Source organism: Xiphophorus couchianus, chromosome 8 (assembly GCF_001444195.1).
Source record: "Xiphophorus couchianus chromosome 8, X_couchianus-1.0, whole genome shotgun sequence".
Taxonomy (NCBI): domain Eukaryota; kingdom Metazoa; phylum Chordata; class Actinopteri; order Cyprinodontiformes; family Poeciliidae; genus Xiphophorus; species Xiphophorus couchianus.
Genome location: NC_040235.1, coordinates 19,574,012 through 19,600,167, shown reverse-complemented (window position 1 = coordinate 19,600,167; position 26,156 = coordinate 19,574,012). Strand labels below are relative to the sequence as shown.

Sequence of the window (26,156 nt, the reverse complement as noted above, 5' to 3'; positions counted from 1 at the left end):
TGATCTGTGTTTGCTAGCCATCTGCCCTTTACTTTTCCTGTCACTGCTAAAAAAAAACTACCTACATGATGCTGTAATCACCATGTTTTACTGTGGGATTGTGTGCTTAGGGTGACAGTTTGTTGCTAGTTTCTTCTTGTCCCTACTATCTTTAGGTTGTCAGCCAGTGTATTGGAAAAGTGCCATGCTCTTTGTAATTTTGAACAAAAGATTGGAGATATTGTTTTAAAACCTGCACCTGTTTAAAATGTCTCCACAACCTTTTCCCTTAACTGTCTGGAGTGTTACTTAGTCTTCATAATACTGTTTGATCATTAATATTCAGCAACACACCTTTGAGGGCTTAACACCATTGTATTTATATTAAGATTAAATCACACATTGACATAAGAAGACTATTGGTTTCACAGGATTTTACTTAGACATATCATAGAAAATCAAGTGTGAATAAAAGTGTTCAGAATATATTTTTTATATAATATATTTCTGAACAGCAAGTGATGTCTTTTGCTTCACAGTTCACAATTCTGCACTGCTTTGCTGCACACGCACCTTTGCTGCGTGTGCAGCAAAGGTGGAGGTCGGCCCAAATGTTATTGGTGTTGGACACATCCATCTGGGTTTTGATTCCACGTCTGTTAACTGCTGTGTATTGAGCGTGAAAGTTGATGTAGTGAGTTTGGCTCTCCTCCCCCCTGCTCATCTACATGGATGCTAATTAGACCATTCAGAGTCGTCAGTTTGGCCACATTTGGATGCTAATAACCCAGTTTGGCCCTCTCTCAGTAGCTCTAGGAAGATACCCAATTTGGCCCCTCTTGGTAGAGATAGGAATTTCTCAAAATCCTGGTAGTCCTATTTTTTATATAATATATTTCTGAACAGCAAGTGATGTCTTTTGCTTCACAGTTCACAATTCTGCACTGCTTTGCTGCACACGCACCTTTGCTGCGTGTGCAGCAAAGGTGTAGGTCGGCCCAAATGTTATTGGTGTTGGACACATCCATCTGGGTTTTGATTCCACGTCTGTTAATAAAAAAAAAACATAATCTCATAAAATCCTTTTAGAAAATCCCAGTGAAGAACATTGAAGTTTGTATTTGTAAGGTGACTGAATGCTAAAACCCTTTGAATATTTAATTCTGTAAATTCCCTTTATATGGAAGTCTTTACATACCCTGTCGTAGTTACCAGATGGACTGATAACATCCTTTGATTGAGTAATTATTATTTTTCATGTTCCCAGATTGTGACGCGTCATGCCTCACATGTTTTGGGCCCCACATGGGTTCCTGCACCAGCTGCAGGACGGGTCAAACGCTGGACAGCCACAACCGCTGTCTCCCTTTGGCCAACAAGTGTTCGCCTCACCAGTACGCAGACGAGGACGGGGAATGCCATCTCTGCCACAAATACTGCTACAGGTGTTCGGGTCCAGGCAAAACCCACTGTTTGAGCTGTAATCAGGGACACCTCCTGCTCGGTGAGTCCGGTTTGATTTGAGTTAATTCTCAGAGGTCTGGTGCTTCTGCAATATGTGTATGTGTGTCGGTGCAGATGGCGCCTGTGTGGACGAATGCCCAACGGGCTACTTTGAGGAGGAGTCGAAATGCGAGCCGTGCCATGCTTCTTGTCAGTCCTGTGTCGGAAAGCAGAGCCACCACTGCCTGACCTGCAAAGCCCACCTGTTCCGAGAGGCCAAAGAGTGTGTGGAGACGTGCCAGCACGGGTAGCCGAACCTGCTCACCGTCATGCTGCACCCCTCATTCATTAGCGTCGTTCTTAATAAATGATCAGCCCGGACGCAAAATGTCATTTTGGACTCTAAAAGATCACCAGACAGGTTTCTAAAATGCATTCTAATTTAGTTTGGGATTTAAATGCTCCTTTATGAGGCTCAGTGCAGTAACTGAGAGGGACAAATTAATGTGGCGGAAAATTGATGTGCAGTTAAATACCCAAGTGAAAGCAAACAGGATACAGAGGCTACATACCATCAGAGATGCGCGCGGACAACACTACACCCCTCATCAATGACTTGAGGATTTTCATTATGACTGCATTCCCTCTGTTATTTGTTTTTCTTGTCATATCTTGGTTGTGCTGGATGAGTCTAACTATATGTGAGGCTGTGAAAGGGAATTTCCCGTGGGAAAGCTCTAACCTCATTTCATTTAATTGAATCTAATCTATCATAACTTTCGCCATCTGTCCTCCAGTCACTATGGAAACCCTGTCTCAAGGATTTGTGAGAAGTGCGACCCGAGTTGCAGCGAGTGCATTGAGGGCGGCGAGGACGGCTGCCAGAGCTGTGCTCCGGGCCTCGTCTATCTGCGAAAAGAAGGCCGCTGCCTGCCATCGTGTCCTCTGGGTTACCATCACGACCCTGCACACAAGACCTGCGAACCCTGCCACGCTGGCTGCAGAACATGCTCAGGTACATGCATCTATTTTAAAGTCTATTTGTTAAGTAATAACACAAAAACATTTATAATACTTTATGTTATATAATATCATTCTCAGTGGCCTCCAAATGGGAAATTGGTAATTTAGTGAAGTCCCACATGTTAAGGGCGTCTTATTAGGACACACTGATGTAAACCAAAACCTAATCTAACTGTTTGATTGGTATGCAGCTCTTTTTAATTCCCCTGCAGTATGTCATAGTAAATAATAGATATAGTGGAACTATATATTCATTAATGACAACACATCTGGTTATTTCTATTATCTTTTACGTTTATGCTACCGACTTAGCAGAAGTGTAAATGAATTAGATCAGAAGTTATCTAATTTAATCTAGATAACATCTGATATCAGGAAGCTCTTGTTAATTAGAACAACCATTTCATAACTTTTATAGTAAATAATGGATATAAATATGCCATATACAGTTGAACCTCAAATGTTCTGAGTTGTGCGCACTAATTTGTTGAAGCACTGCTGTGAATATTTTCATTTTCACAGGGTTCCCACTGTCAAGAATTCATGTACAAATACATCATGTCTAAACAATCCATCCATTCATCCATCCACCCACCTACAATTTGAAATTGAGAAAAGTGTGTTGTCCTTAAGCGAAAGTTAGAAAGGGAAAAAAAAAAAACGCCATTTAAACATTCCCATGACCGATTTTTAGGAGAGGCTTTTCTGTAATAATTAAAATACCTATTTTGGGCCCAGGTCTTAATGGAGATGGGCATTCAGAACTCCCTACAGAATCAAACACATAAAAAAATGCAGTAAAAAAGAGAAAACAGAATGTGTTTTTTTTCCTAACCATTAAAACTGAACTTTGTACATAAGCTGACAGAAGAATTGCTGTCAGACTAAAGCCAATTATAACCACTGGAGGCATAAATTAACCTCCCCCACTTTTTTAGAGAGACCAGGCCAATTTTAACTTCTTCGAACCTCAAAACTATTCAGTTTTATAAAACAGACTGGTCTGCACCTCGTTTTATACATAGAGCTAATATAATTCAACCATGGGCTAAATGGCTCTTAAAAGTTTCCAGATTAAGCAAAAAGAGCAACTGAAAGCACAAAAGAACGAAAATTGGCATTAGAGCATAAAGATATGGTGAAAGAAATTAGGTCAAAGTCTCTCCACTTGTTTCTCACTCTAGCTCCTCTGCTTTGCGTTTGGATGAAGTGCACTCACACTTCATCTGACTTCTTCTGTTTTAAATGATCATCCCTCCTGGTGATCAAAAAGGAGACAAAATCATACTCAGTATGTTCTTTGACAATTTGTGGACAGTTTATCTCTACCGACTTTCAGAGATGCAGATGTGCTTCACAGCTGGAGGTTTTGAGCTGAAGATGCTCCACAGCAGGAAGCAGGAAGGATGCAAAAAAAGAAAGATTTGTTGTGGAAATATTCTTTCAACTCCATATGTAAAAAAAACTAAAAGAATTGGCCTTATAATTATTTTATTATCATCTGATAATAGCTTTGCTAAGTCAGGAGGAAGCAAAAAAAGAGGCTAGCAGGTTTTAATTTTTAATTTAACTTAGTCACTGTAAATTGTCTGCAGATTAGTTTTTACATTCACATATTGATAGACTCACCAGTCTTCTAAAGACATTTACTTAAGTCCTGAAAGATAAGCTGAAAAAAGTATTTCTGCAAAAGTTTCTTAGTAAGGATCTAAAGTTGACCAAATTCTTCCTTTTGTGGTTACCTTTCAAGGTAATCTGCAAGTAGAAGCACAACAAACCCAAAATCTACAACAAGATCTAAGATCCTTTGTTACAATCTGAGAAGTTGTACCTTTTAACTTGTATTTAGGTTCTCTGACTTTTAATATCATTGTATCCATCTGAGAAAAATATCAGCCCTAAAAGCCTACTATTAAAACATACATTTCTTTCTTTATCTTATGTGTGGTCACATTTACAGCGTTTCCCTGTTTTCAGCCCTTATCTGTCATATCACACTGCTACTTATCCAGCTGCACTGGTTCCCCATCAGCTCCTGAGTACAATTTAAGATCGTAGTTGTGACCAAGGCCTGCGGGCCTTGGTCCGCAGGCCACTAATCACTCCCACTGGCATTTAGGCCTCCTGTTTCTGTCTGTTCCTCACCTGATTTAAAATGGAATATGCAAGATTTATTATATCTTGTACATCATTTTTTAAATCTTTCCTTTTTGTTAAAAATCATTTACGCATATTTACATAAATCCTTTGAAAGCCTTTTAAGGCTCTGGTTAACAGTGACAGAGAGATGGCTGGAAAATTCCCATAAAAAATGTGTAGCTCTTCCCTCACCAAATTTTCCAAGAGGATGATATCTACTTCAACGTTGATGTGTACTGAGAGGAGGTGCACATCAAACTAGTCCAGAGCTTAGATTTGAGACAATGTGAGCTTACAGCAAGAAAATTTATAAGATAAACTGAAAAACTTTTTACTATAAATGGGTCATAGATTGCACACACACACACACACACACAGAAAATACAACGATTTACATAAATGAAAGAACTTGGTTTTTGCATATTTGCCTGTGAAACTGAGCTTGCACCACTTTGGAATATTACAAATGATCCAGAAAATAGGCAGCGAATTACTTAAACAATTATGCCACTGACAGTTGAATTGAATCATAATGATTGCACAAAGGCATCTGTCAAAAAGTGAGCAACATTAGGAGCAGTTCAGTTCCTAATCATAATGCGATAGCGTCAGCAAAATAGTCTGCATAACTGGCATGCAAATTGCTAACTGTCAGCGAATCCTCAGAGCGCTAAGGCTTGTGGTATGACCCAAACATTCAGTGCTTAGCACAGACTAAAAGGGATTCAAGGAGAAACAAACTCAGTGTACAATAATAAATTTCTTCCTGGCTTTTCTAGTCTGATAAGATTTGCTCCTAAACAAACTGTGCATCTATGCTGCACCATAAAGAAATGAACAAGGGGTTCATTTTCAAACAATCACAAATTAATTTGCTTTATGAGAAAGACAGACCTGACAGTCCGACTGGCCTAAAGGATACTGTGTAGTAAAAGGAAAGATTTACTGTGTCTTGACCAATGATCTCAGCCTTTGAAAAGTGCTCAAACACAAACTGAAGAGTATTGGGATTTCATGAAACCATCATAAGGCAGTACATTTGTGAAACAAGAAAAATTACATTTATTCTTTTCCCAAATAAATTTAGCTTCTACTACTGGTAAAAGTCTTTGTGGAAACCGAATTTCCAGCCATTCTTATTTCCAATGTAACGTGACCTCTGTGATTGCCCTGTGTGTAGCTCCAGCCAACTTCCCATGTGCTTTCCCTATAATAAAAAGACATTTCGTTAGTGTGATATTTTCACTTCCATACTCAAATATTTTGTGCTGAACTAAACATTAAGTAAACAGATGTACGAAGCTAATTGGGAATTAACCAGAAAGACTTGTCGCTATAGTAGCAAAAAGTGTTTCTACGAAGTCTGGTCTCACTACAGGCTGAAAATGTATTGATGCATTCCACACTTTTCAGATAAAGGTTTATAAAAAAAATGCTGGAAAAAGGCAATCATTTTCTGCTAAAAGTTTGTGATTGCAATGTACCACAATGTGGAAAACATTCAGGGTCTGTGAATACTTTTGCAGTGCATTGCACTCGTTTTAACTTGTATTTTGACCATTCTGAACACTTGCAGTATAAAACTGAAGACATACGTAGAAGTGTTATTACTGAACTGATGAGGCTATCAACAAAATTACTCATTGAAAGGCTGGAATTCTGTAATTTTTTCTTAAGATCTAGAATATAGAGGATCACCTTATTTACCCTTTAAATGAATGTGTATGTGCAGGAAAAGCTTCCCTGTCCTGTGACTCATGCTACCCTGGATACCTGCTGTCAGATGGAAGGTGTGAGTCCATGTGCGATAATGGCCAGTACCCTGTTGTAAAGGTAACCTCACTTTTCCAGGTTTTAATTTCACAAAAATTAACTTTTTAAAATTAAAAATAGATTCCCCTAGTACTTGACCAAAATAATCGCTAATGTTTGGGCCTCAGGTACCATATAATGTGATTCAAACAGACTTCTCGCTCTACCCGAAGCAGACTCAAACAGCAGAGTGAAATTCATTGCGGTGACTCATTTTCTAAATAAATCGCCCTGCTCCTGCTGTGAGGTTGCTGATTGAGACTGTTTGATAGGTACCGGTGCATGTTAATTGACTCATGGAGAGAAGCTGTTACTCAAATCTTTAAAGAACGTTTTGGAAGCTTGACAATACGAGCTAAAAGTAAAATAAAATTTTAAAAAATGAAGGAAAAGAAAAAGCTATACCTTGCTTCAACCACCTCTGTCTCTCAGCAGGAATCGGACGCCTCGTGTGAAGACTGCGACAACTCTTGCCACGAGTGTCGGGGGCCAGGTCCGTTCAACTGCACTTCCTGTTCTGCTCAGGCGATCTTGGAAGCAGGCGGGCGTTGCCTGCTGTGTTGCCCCCTTGATGAGGAATGGAAGGACATGGAAACACCAAAGCAGGACTGTTGTAACTGCACCGAGACTCGAGGTTAGCTGCCGGAAACCTATGCTTGTGCAAAAAAAAGTGCAAAACAGGGAGTCATGACTGCATAACAGACGTGAATGATCGACACATGAAGCTCGGCTGTAGGTCTCATCTATCTATGTATCTGTGACTAATTATCTTGTTGCTTAATTTAGACAATGCAGCTTTAATTTACATGCAGAGCACTTTGCTTCAATCAGTAGGAAAATTAATTATAGTCCTTAAACCTTTTTGTCACATTGCAATGACAAACCTTCTCCATTGTGTGGGTTGTGTGTGGTTGGGGATGAGAGGGGTATTATGTGATTTTTTTCTGTATGCATTGTATTATTCAGAATGGGTATTACAATTGCAACACTGCATTTTGTGTTGACTTGTATAATTTTTTGACTAATTGTACAATTGGTTTGATGTTTTAAGATGCTTAAAGGTGACAAACATTCAAAAAACATTGGAAATCAGGAAGGTGGCGAACACTTTTTCACACCACAGTAAACACATCATCATAGCTCTATTTACAAGACAGAAGTACATCTATAGATGATTTGTTGCTTTTTTTTCCCCCAGGCCAGTGCATCCTCAGCACAAACTTGGCATTCAGGAATGAAGAGGAAGAGGAGTCTAGAGGGAACCTGACTATCTTCATCATCGCCTCCATCCTACTGGTCCTGGGACTCATTGGTGTCGTTTTCCTCGTCAGGCACTCCCGTTCCAAAAGCGGCCCCTCTGACCTCCCGCCCCGCGGGTACAAAAAGCTCGGTTCCGGCGGGGGGTTTGGAGGCGGCAATATATACAGCGGCTACTCCTCCGCCTCTTCCACGTCTGGAAGCCGCTTCCAGGAGGCTGAGCTCGTCGACATCGGTAAGCGTCACTCTGGGAAAAGGGACGACGACGATGACGACGATGAGGACATAGTTTACATGGGCCAGGACGGCACGGTGTACAGAAAGTTTCGGTACGGACAGCTGGGGGATGACAACGAGGACGACCTAGAGTATGACGATGAGAGCTACACGTTCAGATAAGGCACAAGAAGCGATAAGAGAACACTCTTCTGTTGTTTTCTTCTAGACATTCCTGCCTCTCCTATTTTTCTCCTCTGTACTGTTAATCTCGCTCTGCCCTGAGGGACAGATCTATTTATCCTTCACTCAATGAGCTCAGACAAATGAGACGTGAGAAGCTATTTATAATGAATAGCATTTTATGACTGCTATCCATTCACACAATGAAATGTGCTTCAGAAATAAATCCATATTTACCATGCTTAAAGCGGACATGTTATGCTGGTTTCCTCATTTCTGTGATGCCGCATGTGGCTGTCATCAGTCTACATTTATGTCCTACAGTGCACAAAGCAGTCATTTGGTGACAGCTTATAGCTTTCTTTAGGTATTGAGCATCTTTAGAGATAATAAAGGCTGTTATCAAATGTCAAATGCGCCTATTCTGCTGCAAATAACTTTTCCACTTTTCTTTGCGTCTTGACCTCCCAATTCTTATTTTAACTAATCTAGTTTTTATTTATTGTTTGTTATTCTGATTTTGTGGCACTAGTGGCCTTTAGTTGCAGTAACCAAAACAGGAAATGGGCAAACAGAGGAGGGGTGGACAACATGCAGTAAAGGTTTGTAATCGAACCATGGATCCCATTTAGGCATGAGAAAAACTAAATGTAAATTTTATGTATTTCTCAAGAGTAGAGCTGCAAAACCGGAAATAAGCATCATGTTCTGTGTAGTGATTTACAGTCAACGTAAAAACAAAGCACACACTTTATTTTGTACAAATGGTTTTCCTTTTTGTTTTGAAAATCATGACTTTATAAAATCTGTAGTGTGTCTGGTGTTGGATGTTTGAGATGAGATCTACGAGTTTAGAAGCTGACTACAAGCGCATCCTTTATACATTAAAACCATGGAGATGATCAAGAGTGTTCTTTAATTTCAGGTCTCGTATACAATCAGTATGGAAATAATTTTCTGAAAGAGTAAGACCTCTCATAAATCACGGATGCTTGCCAGTTTTTTTTCTGTCATGTCTACCTGTAATTTGTTTGTGGTGTTTGCTTGTTTTCTTTCTTGTACTGTTATATGTTTACCATTAAAATTTGAATTTGGAAATACATCACTCAAGTAAATAAAAAAGGGTTTTTAAAATGATCTAACGAGGTGGTAAGATAGCCCTTAAGATTTAACTCGCAAACGAGACAAGGCTCAAAACGGCCTGCAGGCTATAAATCACTTTTATTGAATCAATAGACAGCATTTCTTCATTTTTTGCACAATCATTAAGACACATGAGTTCGGATCATCAGCTTCGTGATGTGGGGACCATGCACTGATGTACAAATAAACACATGCATATATGGACACACACTGATGAGACGTTGTGCTTCACTGATATCCCATTGTTAAGGTCATTTGAGGTTTTGTCTGAGGATCCAGCAAGTGCTGAAAGGAGGATTTGTTTCACCCAAAACACACACACATACACGCCCGCACACATTTGTGTCCACAATACAATGTGATTGATTGATTTTATATTGAACTTACCCCTGCTTGGCTCTTAGATTGACACTATAAAGTTTAAATATCTATATATGTTTATTCCGCACTTTCAGGACAAGATACAAGATTAAGTTACTCGACTGCAAGTCGGTCATAAACTATGGCACAAGGTTTTTCTTTTTTCTGGCGTCTTCTGGTCAATTTTCGTGTAAAACAGCTGACACAAAAAGTAGCCTCTCATTTCCAAAGTACCGGGTAACCACAAAAGGTGTGGTATTATTGCTTTTCTGCTTTTCATGCACATAAATAAAACGCAGTCTCTAAATTTGAATTCTTGAGGTGTGCCGTCTGTTGTGTGTGATCACATTTCCATTTTTACCACAAAGTTAACATCAATGCTACTCTGCTGACGCTTGCAAGCATCGCACACTTGACTACGAGTTTATCTAAGCTGCAAGGTGTACAGTGCAGCAGATGCTACAGTTAAAATTGATCAGAGTTTTACCAGGAACTACAGCAGGTTGTGTTTAAGTTGAACTCCAGTGTCTGAAAGAAAAACACCGACACACGCACGCACGCAAGCAGCACTTTTCAAGCTTGACCTGTTCATTGCAGTTACTTTTGAGGCGTCCCATCAATTCAGGATGCTCTGGTTTACGAGCTGCTGGCACCGGCCTGGTCTTGTCTGCTGGGAAGATAAAACAAAAAAACAACAACAAAGTAGACCATTTAGGACGGGCATGTTTATGTGTGTGTGACAGACAGCAGACGTGCGGCCATTTGTCTTCTATATGTGAACATCTTTGAGGACTTACTCTGGTCTGCTGGCTCCTGTCAGCTCGGTTCCCTGCAGGAAACTGTTTATTCTTGACAGAAGAAACAAATGGAGATGTCGTTAGAGGACGATTTACTGTTGTAATATGCTTCCATGCAGGGAATTTGAAGGCCTGTGCAATTTATGATTCGTTACACAATTAGGCAGCAAGTGATTAGTTTGTGATGTCTGCATCTTTTGGTTATACAGTTATCAGAGTTATAGATCTACGCACAATAAAGACTGGCTCGTTTATTTTACTGTAATGATAAATTAGATAAAAGCAAAGCGTTTAGCGTCTTTAGCAGCTATTTTTTTTCTGTCTTTCCGGTGTATTTGGAAACGCAGCCAAATAAAAACTGGTCCTTGTCCAGGAGAAGCGTCCAATCTGATAAATGAACACTCCAGCCAAGGGTGAAAACCGAGACTGGGGGCCACCGCCTCCACGAAGGAGGGTTATGACCAGTCGGCATACTGGGGATTTATTCTGAAGCAGGATGGCAGAGAGAAATGCCGTCAGAAAGGAAAAGCTCCCGGTAGTGCTCAAGCCGGAGAAGTAACGGCAGTACTGGAAGGATTGCTGGAGCTGGTGAAAAGGAAAATCAAGAGTGCCAGGTTAGTAACTGACAGTTACTACTGTGCTCAGGCCCTTAGAGAGGACTTGGCCATTTGGGAAGAAAATGGTTTCGAGACTGCAAAGGGCAAGCCCGTGGCACACAAAGATTTGTGGAAAAAGATTGCTGAGCTAAAAATGCAGTTGGAGATAGAAGTTGAGCATCAAAGAGCACACACGCATGAGGGAGCTCATTGGCGTGGGAATGATGAAGTGGACTGTTATGTCCAACAAAGGAAGATCATCTTTGTCGGTACCGAGAAGTGGGACAGTACTCCCAGAGGACGGGAGGTCCCAGAAGAGTACGTGGTCGAGGTCGTGCGGAGCGTGCATGAGGCCCTTGGACATGCAGGCGTGCGACCTACCCGTAAGGAGCTGGAGGAGCAAGATCTTTGGATCCCAGTGAAACAAGTCCAACGCGTGCTGAGGGACTGTGAAGTGTGTGGTCAATACAACGCAGGTCGCCGAGGGCAGCGGATGGAAGGTTTGTTCATCAAGAGCACAGTCCCATGGGGTTCAGTCTGCATGGACGTAGCAGAGCCAATGGGGACAACAGGAAAGAGAGGTGAGAAGTACCTCTTGGTGCTGATGGACACAGTGACAACTGCTAGAAGAGCAGGTCTTCCCCTGCAGAGGAACTCCGTTCACGTCACAGAAAGCAGGGAGGCGAAGACACTTCTCCTTTTTGCTTAGAGAAGGAAAAGGGAAGTTGCAGCTTGAAGTGTCACTGAAAACAGGGCAGAGAGTTTGGATTAAAGCTCAAGATCGGCCTGCAACTACGGTGATCAAGCTGAGATTCAACGCCCGAAATTTTGTAAAGTAAGTACTGAACTTCAGCACAGTACTACTGATGAAGAAAGGGGTCCATGAGGAAGCAGTGCTCAAGCCAGTTCTTAGCTACAGCGAACCAGAACATTACAAGAAGATGGCCAGAGAATCAAGCACCATGCCATCCTATATTAGACTGGCCACTATTACAGGAAGGTTGCCGTTCAAAGAACAACTTCAAGGCTTTGGACTGGGAGGGCCGTGAAGAAATTGGATTATGCTAAAGAAGAACTCCTGTCACAACCTGATGGATTAAAATGGAAAAGGATCATGATTACGGATAAAGCGTCATGATGCTTATGCTTTTTGCTTTGCTCTGCTGAACAGCCAGAAAAGTTTTTTTTTTGAGGCCTTCTGTCTCAGCCCATCTTCCCTAAAGAACCATTCCACATCCTGAAGAACCGACAGTTCATCCAGCGAAGGTTCCTGTAGAAGAATCAGAGCGATCCAAGTTTTCTTCGACATTCATCACCTCATGGGGGAAATCAAAACTCCAAAGAGGGGGTGTCAAGAGAAGTGGAGTTTTGATGACTACACTGAGCCCTCTGTGAAAACTGAGGATGAAGAATCTGCATCTTCACATCCCAGACGAATCTCTTCTCTTTCTAGTGGATGAGGACGGCGAACTGCAGGAGGGTGATGGACTCCCAGCATGTGAAAGGTCTGACCTCGTGGAGGGGGTGTCAAGAAAATCCGAGCTCATCCCACTTCCCCATGCTGGAGATTTTAGTTTAACAGTAATAATAAATAAAGTTATCTTTAAAATGAATCACTCAAGTGACATCAAGGCCCAGCAGTAGACTTAAGTGTCAATAAAGTTAGTTTAACAGTAATAATAAATAAAGTTATCTTTAAAATGAATCACTCAAGTGACATCAAGGCCCAACATTAGACTTAAGTGTCAATAAAATAAATCTAGTTGTGTGTGTTGTTTTTGTCTCATGCAAACTTTGCTTTAATTCTACTTTTTTCTATCTAATCATAAGAAATCATAGTCAGTCAGAGAGATTCATTAAACAGGAAAAGCAGGTTTCCTGGAAAAAGAGGAAGTTTCCAGCCTGCAGATTTATAAAAATAGCTGAGACTATTTCTTAGTTTAAAGCATGAAAGTTTTAAAGAATGAAATCTAAACATTATTAGTAATTGGATAACGATGTCACTTGAGTGATTCATTTTAAAGATAACTTTATTTATTATTACTGTTAAACTAAAATCTCCAGCATGGGGAAGTGGGATGAGCTCGGATTTTCTTGACAAATGCAAAACGCTTACTTACTTGGAGTTTTCTGCCGCTTCCTTCAGTTCCTTGTCGAGTCTAGAGGTGGAAGTTCAAATAACAAGATGAATACGAAGCCATTAGCACAAATCAGGTTTGCAGTGGATAAGACTGGTGTTACACTCAGGGGCTAAGAAGGACTCACTTAATGATGCACTCTGGGATCTGGATACTGTCCATTGGGATTAGTTCCCGCAGTTCATCCAAACTGCTCACATACTTGATCTTGCTGCTGAACTTGGCGCTGTAGCAGGAGAAATAATGTGCACATTTACTGAAGTGCATAAGGAATGACACATTAAAAATGTATGTTTCATACTATGAATAATTTTATGCAGTATGTGCCATATAGCACAAAGCCTTCACAACATTAGACCCGTGATGCCATTTAAGTTACATAATTCACACCAAAAATATAACTAAAAAGATATGTTTATTAAACATTAACCTGTTAAACTATCTTTTACATTGTTATCATAATAACATCTCATTGTTTATTGTTAAAAGTGAGAAAATTTATTTTGTCATAATCTCATTTGGAATTTGGACATTATTTCTGTCGCACTGTTCTGACTAGATATCGACTGGCTTGAAGTAAAGAAGTTCATCACTGCTTTCGGTTTGATGAATCAGAATTTGTTTTAGAGCAAACTAAATTTATAACAGCTCATGCAACCGGTATTTCATAAAACCTTTAATATTAATATCCGTGTTAAAGGATAAAAATCACATAAAGTATATATGATTTTGTTTTCCACCCTGGGGAAAACAAAATCATGAAAAGTATAAAACATAAATAAATCACATCTAGCCTTTCCATTGTTTTTCAGAGTGAGAAGTAAAACATTTCTGAAATAAAATACCTTTTTAAACAAGAAAGCACTGTCATATATGAGCTGTGACATAACACTGGAGTATTTTGTTTATTTAAAATAAAAATTAAAAAAACATGCAACTCTTCAGAGATGTAAGTCTTATAACTTTTATGAGCACATTCAAATAATATCAAAAAAGCTTGCATTTATTTTAGCAAATAATTCTATAGACAAAAAGTTGTCCTCCGAAAATAGTTGCTGTTTTACGCTGAGATAAAACACACAATGAACCAGACTCCAAGTGAGTCAAACATTTACCTGATGAAGGGTTTGGTGATGGCCAGAACAGTCCTGATGAACCATGACGGATGAACGATAATGAAGGATTTCAAATTCTTCCTGAGCCTAAACACAAATCAGTACATCACGTTATACTGAGCACATAACCATCTTAATTTCTTCAAAATATGTAGAACAAACATTACAGTTTAAACAGTGATGCAATGCTAATACTGTGACCTTCAGATTTCAGAAGTATGACAACTGGACGCACCTTCTGTCAATCATCTGATAGCACTTTTTTAGCCAACCCAGGCCAGGCATTCTTCTGTGGGGCGTGGCTCCGTTCAGATAAACAATCATATAGTCCTCTGCCACCATCAGCTCCAGTGTGCTGATCACATAGCTGAAACGCACATATTTTGTTGCTGTAAATTCAAACAATTACATGGTGATCGTGAGACAAGTTCTCGTAACATTCATTTACTTATTTTTGGGCCACAACAAATTTGAGGATCAAAGTGAGGCATGCGATCATAACTCGACATCAAACTCAAGGACTCTAGCACTAAATTAGAAATGCTTAACATGACTTCATAGAGAAACAGAAGACTAATTGCAGTATGTGTGTTTTTTATTTTTTATTTTATTGCTAAAATTTGTAGCTAATCTATTTAGTCAGTGTGATCAAGTAGGTAGTTTGTTCTCTTTTCTTTTATTTTTTGACAGAAAGACGTGTTGTCATTTATGTGCATTACTTTTGGGCAGATTTTAAATCCAGAAAACAACTGTTGTCTTGAACCTGAATGCAGATATATGAGGAAATAGTAGACAAGTGTTACAGTAAATCTGAAAACCCCAACCAGCAGGATGTTGAAATCTCTCTCCTCTGATGTGAGAAGAGACGAGAAATTGGTACAAGTGTTGCTTCATGAGCTGTTTCCCATTTCTTCATCTTTTCTTTTCAACATCAATCTCAGAGGCTCAATCGTAAAAGTTCCTTCTCTGAAATCAAATCCCACACTCAAATTATAATGAAGCGCTATCACTTTCTGTCCTCGTTTCTGCATCCACCTCCTCTGTTCTCTCAGTCAGCGGGGAACTTTGCGGCTCCCTTTGAAAATAAAGTTGAAAATGTCGTCAGCGAGTTTTCTCTGTAACTCCTCGGACTTTGGTGCCAGTCCTGCTTGACACCCTCACGGTCCAACCCTGCCGATCGACTTGGATGTGTGACCCTACTGAGATCATCTCCCACCGACACACAGTTCTCCACAGCAACTCCTCCTCGTAAGGAATCAGACTTTAAGCCATCTGGCATGGAAAACTGCAGACACCACGTTTTACCTCCTCTCATTTCTGTCCAAAACTCTTGAAACATGCCAGCTCTCTGAATATCTGTCACAGAACAGCCTGTGGGATCTAAACTTCACTATGGAAGCATGAAACGCAATTCAGCCAGAACAACAGCGGCGCCACAAGCCCAGCAAGTCTCAGTAAGCAAACTTTATTCCTGTCACTTCAGTCAGAGCGATTTTTTCCGCTCTCTCTGTGATTCAGGGATGTTACTTTGCAAACAATAAAGCTGTTGACACAGCCTCGTGTGGTGTGGAAACAACAGCGTTTAGGGTTTGCTTTGCACTGTACATCTTCCAAGACAGTCAACTCTCTATATTATCATTTATGTGTGTATTATTGTACGTTTAATCTTGGTTGGGTTTTGTTTAGAAATTTTATCTGGGATATAGAACTTTGTTCATAATATGTGCTCCATTCATAGAAATAAAGAATCCTTTTATTTATGATCCAACTGTTTTTTGTTGTTTTCTTTTCTCACCTACGCTGCAATTTTGCCAGGATTAGCTTGGGATACGCCGCACAATTATGATAATAGCGGATTTGAAAATGTCCCACTGTGACTTAAAATCCCTTATAGTAACTCTGGTCACACTGGAAGATGGAAGCTGCAGTTTGAGGACTTACACAGCAAGGAGGTTCATCCGACTGAGACAAAACAAGATTATCCTGTAAGATGATGAACGTTTTTATTAGCATTAACATGATTTGCTATGTTTATTTGATTTTAGAGTGAAGTTTCTGCAAAAACTCAAGTTTCCCTCCAGCATTAGACATGTTTTGTTGTCGAATGTGAGAAACCACAAAGACATTGAACCAGCTGAACCAGAGCCAACAGCTTTTCAGTCTGCTTGGATGGAAAACAGCTCTTGATGTAGCAGTAGAGTCTGAATCTTTGTTTTATCTTGTGGGCTTATGTGTTTCCATTCACTTACCTGAGGATCACAAATTTAATATTTGTGAATGATAATGAAATTTGATCTACTTTATAGATCAAATTTATACTAGATCACAAATTAAATTTTGGGGGTAACACTTTATTCGAAGGATTGTGCATAAGACTGACATGACACCATCATAAACATGACATAACACCTGTCAATGAACATAAAGGAATCTGCATGAATGGTTATGACTGTTGCCATAAAGTGTCATTCAGTAAATAATGACACTTTCAATGTAATATTGAACTAAAAGTCACTTAAAAGTGTCAATTGTGCACAATTCAGTAATTTTAGAACTTGTTTAAAGCAAAACTCCATTAAAAGTTACATTAAAAGCCCATTAAAAGAGTCAACTTTGCATTAAAAGTGTCATTATTTATCAAATGACACTTTATGACAACAGTCATAAACATTCAGGAAGACACCTTCATGTTCCTGACAGGTGTCATGCACACCCCGTCAAATAAAGTGTTACCAATTGGGAATAATAATTAAATTTGATCTGGCATTTTAGCAATGGTAAATAAATCTTAATCTGAGAACAAAGCAAGTTTAGAGAGTTACTGTGTCACTGAGATCATTTCTCTATCATCTGTAAACTGTTTGCACTTTTAAGGGATGAGTCAGTGTTTTGTTAACAGTACAGAAAACAATAATTATTGTAGGAGGTCAGTATGAAATGAGAGGCATGTCTTTGTTAGTCATCACTGCAAACTTACAGGAAGAGGTTCTCCATTATGTCATGGTAGTCTTCTCGGGCACTGTCTGGCAGAAAGCATGCAGCAAAGACTATGATGGCATTCACCCCGCTTCTATAGTAACCTGATAAAAAACAATTGCAAAAACACAAAAAAGGAAAGCAATAAGAGTCAACTTGAGAGTTCGCCTTTGTTGGTGAAAACTTGATTGCTCTCTTATTTTCTGCTTTTCTGTTCTATTTATCTGCCAGTCTTTGATTCCTTTGTCTGGCTCTTTGTCCCATTTCCTCTCACTATGCTTCCCCAATTATTGTAATTTCCTTTTTATTCACCAGCCCATTTATCAGCAGATTTGGTGACATGCAGACAGAAGGGCTTTTCTTCAGATGACAGACCTTCTGATATTGACTTTCCAGTGACAGACATCTCTGTTTACATGGAACAGCTATGTTTCACTTAAGCCTCCAGCAACGAGCGGAGCGGGAGAAAGCTCGATCTGCTTTGGGTAAAGGTCACATTTGCATTTATAATGGTGGGCCGCTCTCAAAAACTCATGAGTCACAAGACAAGTTTTCTTTATATCTCTCAAGCTTAAGTCTTATCAATGGATTATGCTGCATAAACATATGCAGACGTATAAGTAGGTTGATGTATGTCTACTTGTCGAAAGATAACCAAATTGCAAAATGAGTCGTTTTGAAAAATGTACTAATGAAAATCTAAAAAACTTTGTGTTCATGTGCATTCTGGCAATTATCAGTCTAATAAACCGAAATAAAATCAACTGTAAGGAAACAACTTCATAATTAATCTAATTAGTCACCTAAATAGTAAAATGGAAAGAAACATTGTTCCACAAAGAATTGACCCAGGTGAATTGAATTAAACATTTTAGTATTCGGAAAAATATACATATATGTATATATGTAAATATATATATATATATGTACATACTGTACATATATGGTTTTCCTTCTACTTCACTATTTTGTTTTGGTGTGAATATTTCTGCAAAGAGGTTGAGTACTTTGCAAAAATCTTGATCAGCTCTGTAGTTTATACTTTGCTTTAAATAAGCCCATTTATTTTAGGTGATTTTGTCACCTTTGGAGAGGCCTTTTGAATGTCGTACTTTCTTTTCTTTGCTTTTAAAATCTTCAATCCATTCTTGTATCTGACTCTTTTTAAAGGAGTAGGGATTTTGTTTGTGTAGCCACTTAAAAATTATCGAGAAATCACTTAGTTGCCAACATAAAAAGTTCCCATAGATGGATAAGCTAACGGATAATGCCTCTCTCAGGTCCTGTTTGAAGTTGTTGATGTATTTTTCCTCCAATCTCTGTAGGACATGACTCTCAGATGCACTATATCTGATGCACTATATCAGATGCGGAAGTTTCATTTCTTGCACCTAATATTCAGTTTTTCTCTGCAGTTATCAAGATTTTTCAAAACTTTCAAAGTTACATTTCACACCAGACCAAGGTCTGTTGTTTTTCACTTTACGTTCTAAGTCACCTTGAATCTCATAAATCAAATATTTAATCTCCTCCAAGATGTTTCTTATATGTCTATGCTACATTTATTCATCCATTTGAAAAGCAGCTTTCATGATTAAATGACGTATCTTGAAAAGATAAGAAAGTCTAGCTCCTTTGAATTAAATGTTATGTAAAATATGCTTAGAAAAGACTATATTTATACCACAGCTGATAATTAAAAGATAATATTGGCTCTAGTCACTAAGATAATCAATTATAATTCCTTATTAATCTCTTTTATGTTTTTTATAATTAATTATGAAAATAACTGGTTGGTTGTTTTTGTTTAAACAAAACAACCACGAATTCTTATCGATACCTTATAGAGACGTTTAGAGAGGAGATGAGAACTGCACATTCTAAGTATTGTTAGCGGATTAAATATTTAACTATCAAACTATCACTGTTGTTCTTTCTCTAAAATGTAAGCTTAAGGTTTCACGCACAATTTTAACTCTAAATACCCAATTTAAGTCTGATGGAAAATTTGTAACGGACAAGAAAGGGGAACTCAGGTCATCGTCCAGTTCCCAAGCCTGGTGGATGGGACGCACCAGTTTTTGGTTTTTTTTATCTGGCATCAAGTGTTGGATTAGCATCTTTCCTCGTTTTGGCATTCAAGATCATTAAAAAGAAAAGCTCTTGCTCATCCGTACCACAGGTCCTTGAAGGGAAAACGAATTAAACTGCTAGGATCTTACCCATAAGACGACGAACAACTACAATAAACTTACGGTGAATTAACAAAGCAATCAAAATTTAACCAAGTTAATCCAGGTTTGATGAATTCAACAGAGCTCTCACTTGCTGCTGGATCGGTGTCTCAGCACTATTCAGTACAGAGAGGAGTACTTTTATTTGTGACACATCATCATTAAAAGGCATTACTTGCTTTTTAGACCACTGTGGTTTAAGACAGAGGCACAGGCTGGAGGCGGAAGTTCAACTCTAGGTCACTAACATACACTAAGAGACAAACAGATTATTCACGAGCAGCATGCCTTTGAATGTATTCATATCTGCCTCAATAAACAGTTCATCATAACAGCTTTATGGATGTAGATATTGCTTTTTTTTCACGGTTTAAATGCAGGATCACCATCTGCAGGACAAAAGATTATTTCAGCTCGATTTGGTCATAGTGCGATTGTCGGATCAGATTTAGGGGAATTTCCAAATGCTGTATAAAACAATAAGCAAAGAGTGTTTCCTAGCAACGTTTGCACATAACAACATGACCAAAGATAATATCTTTAGGAAACGTTATATTCTGTAATCCAAAATACCAGCCAACTGGAAAATGTCTCCAATTAGCTACAGATGTACATAATACTGTACATACAAGTGCAAATCATATAGAAAATGAACTTGCTTTTACTCTGTTTACTAATTAGTCAAGGCTTCTGATATACTTTCTTTTAATATCTGGACCCCAAAGTAATAGTAAAAAGAAAGTACATCAAATAGACATGGGAGAATTTTGCGTATTTATTACACTTCTAGGTTTTTGGAGGGTGCTTAATTTTTTTCAACAGTTCTTCCATTTGGATTCATCTTTGTTTATTGAATCAATGACATGGCAGAATCACCGATGTGTGTATTTCTACGCCCAAGGCAACATTAAAAATAAATTTACAAACCAGTAAAGACTGGGTCATTTATAAAATATAACCACAGAACTAACAGAGGGTGCACTTTGTTTATAATGTGTGTGCTGACTGTGTAATATAGGACTTTTTTTCCCCCATTCTTGATAGTTTTGTGACGTTAGAAATTGATTTAGCAAACATCCTCACCTCCATGAGAGATGACTTTCATGTAAGGCTCAATAACCTTCATGTTGATGCGGTGCTCCTGCTCCCCGATGACAACGGTCCTCCACAGCTTGACGTCACGTCGCTCTTCCTCAGCGCTATACGTTGGAATGGTATTGTAGGAATCACCTGTCCCACTTTTAGTGGCTGCACCGGGATCTGGTTTGAGAAAAGGGCAAATAGTACTATTGGTCACTGAATCAAGTTTGTGGGATTTATGTGGCCCATGTGACAATAGCGAATTGATCAGCAGCACCCTGAGAAATAAAGCAGGCAATTAGAACACAACACAAAAAACACTTGGTAATCATAATTTGTTTTCCATAGTAATAAATCAACTTCAAGTTTCACATTTCAAGTGAAAGAAATGCAGATAAAGTACAAAATAAACTGCATGGCTAAAACATAAAGAAGTTTCATATTGCCTTATATAGTAGCAATAGTTTAGCATGTAGTTTACTTTATAGAAATGATCTTGGTTCAACTGTTTTTTTTTTGTTGCTGTTTCTTGTTTTTTTTATCTAACCCACCTTCCCAGTCCATTTCATGGTCTGTGTAGTCGAGGTAATCTCCCTCATCTGGAGTGTCGAGTTCATCCACGTCGATGTCCAGGTCATCTGGAGTCTCCCCCAAGTCATCTTCGCTGTGGTCCAGAGAAAAGCTGATCTGAGGGGCAGAAAGTTTTTTCCTCTGGCTGGGACCTCCTTGAAGGGGTAGAGATGTAGGGGGGACTAGGATGAAAAAAGCACAGTGTTATTTATTTTTGAACAACCAAGGCCTTTTTTTTATGTGTAAAATGTTTGGTTCACTATCACCTGGTCTGCCGTCATCGCCCTCTGAAGTCATTTTACTGTGTGTGGTCAGGTCCATCCCCAGAGGGACCTGAAAGAAAAAAAGTTACACTGTAAACAGAAATTTGTGATGGAAAAAAATCTAATCTGTGTAATCTTTTGACCACAATTCCTCTACCTTTAAAGGCTTGCCAAGGGGTGAGTGACATTATATATACTTGAATTATAATAGTTTGTAATTTATGCAATGGATGTATATTTGATCTGGATCAGTTCAGTCCTCTAAAGTGTCCAGAGTTTTTATGTTTTTATTTTTTTACTGATAATTGCATCCATAAACTTATTTGCATGTTTTGCTATGTACTTTGACTTCTTTTATTTTTTTAGACCTAGCTCATTGAAACGGCTTATATTAATAGTTACCATGTGTTAAAGCTTTGGCTCCCGTCTCTTCAACCAGAGCTAAACAGGATACAACAGCCTACAATCACCAAACCTATTGACTCATATTGTTCAGAAAATTTTGACAAGAGCTAGAAAAGCAGCATTGGCAGGTAAGGCCTCAAAAAACCCAGAATTTGGCATCATCTGTTAAAACACTTGATTGGTGAATCTTCAAAACTTTTCCTTAAATCCAAAGTATGACACTGCATTACCAGCAGCGTTGCATTCACAATTGGTTACCTACTTATTTGAATTAATTAACCTTAAACAAGTTAGTTATTGTCAGAGATTTGGTCAAGACTGGTTTGTGTTTGACCTACCAGTTTTCTTCCTGGCACTGTATTAGATATAAACCCATGTAATAAAATTTTGGTTTCAATTCCCCAATTAAATAGAACAAACTGGGAAAATAAATGTACTGCAGGATTCTTGACAGTGATAACAACACTGAATCCAAAATTTTAATCAAGCCAATCTCTATCTGGTTAGACCTAATAGAAAGTGTGTTAATCTGCTGAAAAAAGAAATATAAGTTTTCAATTTTTATGCATTTAGCAAATGGGATAAAAAAAAATCTAATTATTTAGATACTGGACCTGATGATCACTGGTGAGAGCAACCCGAGGGATAAATTGGCTAATTTCATCACTGGTAAATTGATTGCTGTACCACTAATTATTATAGTCTACTTAATGGCAATACTCAAATTAGATCCACTTTAGTTTCCAGGAGCAACTTAAATGCATCTGTAATTACCAATCTGGCTTAGAGAGTGCACTTTCTACAAGGACAAGACCTTTTAAAAGGATAAGGAAAGTGATTCACATCTGTACCATTTAACAGGTCACCAACAGAAACATGATACAAGTAGCATCGTGTAATTTTATATAACGTAGGTGACATTAGTCATTATATTGACCCTAAACAAAGACTAAGTATTGTAAACTAGTTTGACATCTCACTTTTAATAGTTTCATATTATCTATTATGGAACTTTATCAGATTTTAGGCCTGCAATTTTTTTGTTGTTGTTTGGATGCAAACAAGATACATGGGCCTTACTGTAATATTGAAATTACAGATGACACTAGATTTTTTTATGACTTTTTAGGCTTCTGATACATAAATGTATTTTAGTCCAACACCTCAAACATGCCGTTGCCTTGTGAAAGTGTTACAGAAAAAAAACAGCTAACAGGAACAAAAGTATGGTTCATCTTTGGGTCAAATTTATAGATGTTTAAATGTAACACCTTCATTTCAATCAATCAACCATATTTTATTTGTATAGCAACTTTCAGCAACAAGTGCTCTTCATCATAAAAACACAAAAATACAAAGTCATAGCAACACAGTCAACAAGTGAAATATGATATTTTCTCTGGTGGCATCATTACACCTCAGAATGTTTATCAATGCTTCATTTATAATGTTTCAGAAGCAACTCTAAGCGAGGTGTGTTTTAAGTCTGGATTTAGAGGAAATCAGTGTTTCAGCTGTTTTACAGTTTTCAAAAAGTTTGTTCCAGATTTGTGGTGCATAGAAGCTGAATTCCGCTTCTTCTTGTTTGGTTCTGATTCTGGGGTTGCAGAGCAGAACCAGAACCAGAAGACCCGAGAGGTCTAGAAGGTTGGTACAACAACAGCAGATCTTTAATGTATTGTGTTGCTGAGCCGTTCAGTGATTTAAACTAGCAACAGTATTTTAAAGTCTATTATCTGAGCTACAGGGAGCCAGTGGAGGGACTTTCGAACTGGTGTGATGTGCTCTATCTTCCTAATTTTAGTGAGAACGCGAGCAGCAGCATTCTGGATCAGCTGCAGCCGTCTGATATTTTTAGGCAGACCTGTAAAGATACTGTTGCAGTACCCAATGCGACTGCAGATAAACACATGTCTACATATACCTGGTAATGTCTAGCCATCATACTGTTTCCCAAAGACGAATGTGTTTTAATAAGAAACGTATATCAACTACAAAACAAAAAGGCTTTATGGAGATGCTGACTGAACAGTTAAACTCAGGCCTGTACCGACATGGACTGAAAGGTCACTCAGAGATGAAGAAGGCATTATTCTGAAAAGCAACAGATAAAGCCAGGTCACAGTTCGCAGGTGCGAACTAGGGAGAAAAATATATTTGAAGATGTCTCCTGTTTATTTAAACTAATACAGGAATGTTGGCCGTTGCAGAAACGTCAAAGACATTAAGTTTCAGCATGATTTCCAACACTTCATTTTTTAGGTGAAATTAAAACCGTTATAATAGCTGCAGATATTTGATACACTGAGTCTTTCTATGGTGATGTGCGAGTACAATTGCTATAATGAATATCTTCTAGCAGTCAAAATGCTAGCAGATATGTAGCAAATTATGTAGACAACAGCTTTTGCTGTTGTCTACATAATTTGTGCAGAAATACTTAAGATTCCTGAATGTTTCTGTTCAAGATTAGCAGCTGGTTGTTTTATTTTATTCAGCTTCTCCACTGAGATCATGCATCATTGAAGGAATCAAAAGAAATATTCTTCCACACTGAACAGAAAACAGGTGGAACACATTTAGGAGTAGCAAGGGGCGAACATGACAGAAGTACATGAAACTGAGACGAAAAGGTCATCTTTGAACTATAAACAATCCTTGTATTAATAATGGAGGAGGTGGGGAAGGTGCTTTGAATAAGGGGCGGGAGTTGGGGGATGGGGGCAGGTTCACTGCCCTCTGTGTTGCCTATAGTGCTGATTCAAATCGAAAGACCACACGCTTGCCTGAGCACAGATTGGGGAGGGATGCAAATTCGCAGCGAGTCACGTGACGCATGTTCATTCGCATGAAAGACCATCCTTGTTCCTCTTCAACAGACTTTCAGGGCAACGGTGGAAATGTGATTACATCAGCAGCTGAAACAGAAAAACGCTGAACGCTCTTGTGAAAGCTGTACTGTCGACATAACTGCCTTAATGAAGACTGCGTGTGTGTCTTCTTCCCCAGGATGTCTACACACACACACACCCCCATGCCTACACACTTTAACAGCGTGTGTGTCTTCTTCCCCAGGATGTCTACACACACACACGCCTACACACCCCAACACACCATCTACATTCAAATCTACACTGGTACCCAGGTCTATTTTGCTGAATCATACAAAATGACATCCTCCTTGGAAGATGCTGCTTCAGATCTACTTCCACATCACAGCACAGGATCATGGTGCTGATGACAGCAGCCCCCCCCCTCACTCTTGCTTCCTGTCTCTGCTGGCTGAGGAGAGGGGGGGAAAAAACCCAAACAAAGCATACACCTCTTTTTATCTCCTCTAAATAAAAGCCGTCTACTCACCGCTGCTGGGGCTTGGGAATCTCTGTCCCACTGTGTCTCAGCGCATGGACGCACTGCCTTTTTCCTGCTCCAAGCCTCTCGATGGAGATGCTCAGCTTATAAACAGCTCACAGCTTCCACCATTTTGTGATCACATGATCTGGGTCACTTCCAAATAAGGACATCACCTGCTATGGCAGCTCTCAACAGAGCTGCTTCCTCAGGCGGTGCTATAGAACGGGTATATCAAGAAGTGTGCGTCTGCTTGTAATTATCTCTAAATATCGTCTCTGTGTTTGTTTGCTCGGTGGTGTTATTGCCGTGTGTAACACAGTCTGCAGTCTGGACATTTTGTGCCAAGATGTGCAGCAGCGTTAGCCCTCGGCAAGAGAGAAAGTAGAGAACAGACAAACAAAGATACTGGCACAATGTCTTGTGCAGACATATATTTGCAAGAAAAAGACGATAACTATAAAGCATCTGGAGTCTCTCACTATGCTGATTGTTCTAATGTGGTCGCTCTTGACCACGTTGAACTATTCAGCCATAAACAAAACAAAGTATTAAATAAAACTGCCAGATTAAATATAATTTGATTGTCAGCTTTTATAAATGCTCAGCAAACAGAAAATATTTTAGTCACTTACTGCTCAGCAACAAGTAGACAGGCGGAGGCAAGCCTTCCAGCTGGCATGCTAACTTGTTTAGTTCAAAGTTCATGAGGACACCATGTCAGGAAGTGTGAAGCCTTTTGTTAATCAGTACCTTTACAGCTCTGATGGACTTTCAGGCATTAAGACAGACACCTTTCTTTAAAAAATGTGCACACAGAGTACTTAAAAAAATATCACACACAAATTTCTTTGTAAAGTGTCAAAAAGTAACGAAACGCTTAAACAATATTTTAATCAAAAAGTACAAACTTAAGCAATGTTGTAAGCTGCAGGATATTCTTGTTCCTTCCTTCTGTGAGGCAGGATGAATTGCACATGTTCCGTGGCTGAAGATCAGCAGATTGACTGATGTTGCATTAACGATGTTTTGTACAGTTCACACAGTCTAAAATCTAAACATTAAAGAAACAGGAT

General features: G+C 38.9%; 2 protein-coding genes across 4 annotated transcripts in view; one reads left to right on the top strand and one right to left on the bottom strand.

Annotated features, from left to right (window-relative positions):
• pcsk5a (proprotein convertase subtilisin/kexin type 5a) overlaps positions 1–8,954 on the top strand; it is a 33,047-nt gene extending 24,093 nt beyond the window's left edge. The window contains exons 32-37 of the mRNA XM_028025048.1: positions 1,247–1,483; positions 1,558–1,729; positions 2,220–2,437; positions 6,317–6,417; positions 6,832–7,030; positions 7,595–8,954. Of these exons, the coding sequence (XP_027880849.1) occupies positions 1,247–1,483; positions 1,558–1,729; positions 2,220–2,437; positions 6,317–6,417; positions 6,832–7,030; positions 7,595–8,052 (1,385 nt within the window). The 3' untranslated portion in view covers positions 8,053–8,954. The remainder of the gene's footprint in view (positions 1–1,246; positions 1,484–1,557; positions 1,730–2,219; positions 2,438–6,316; positions 6,418–6,831; positions 7,031–7,594) is intronic.
• Positions 8,955–9,250: 296 nt separating this feature from the next.
• Positions 9,251–25,840, bottom strand: prune2 (prune homolog 2 with BCH domain). 3 transcript variants are annotated; one of them, XM_028025044.1, is made up of 11 exons: positions 25,714–25,840; positions 21,328–21,394; positions 21,043–21,243; positions 20,495–20,671; positions 17,179–17,281; positions 14,437–14,568; positions 14,202–14,288; positions 13,214–13,312; positions 13,069–13,107; positions 10,353–10,403; positions 9,251–10,225 (listed from the first exon to the last, which is right to left on the bottom strand). In XM_028025044.1, exons 1-11 carry the CDS (start codon positions 25,786–25,788, stop codon positions 10,192–10,194), a joined length of 1,065 nt encoding a protein of 354 aa, XP_027880845.1. In that variant the 5' UTR covers positions 25,789–25,840; the 3' UTR covers positions 9,251–10,191. The 3 variants fall into 3 exon arrangements, with proteins under 3 accessions (XP_027880845.1, XP_027880846.1, XP_027880847.1); XM_028025045.1 differs by having other exon boundaries at positions 9,251–10,222; XM_028025046.1 differs by lacking the exon at positions 25,714–25,840 and adding an exon at positions 25,090–25,354.
• Positions 25,841–26,156: the final 316 nt, after the last annotated feature.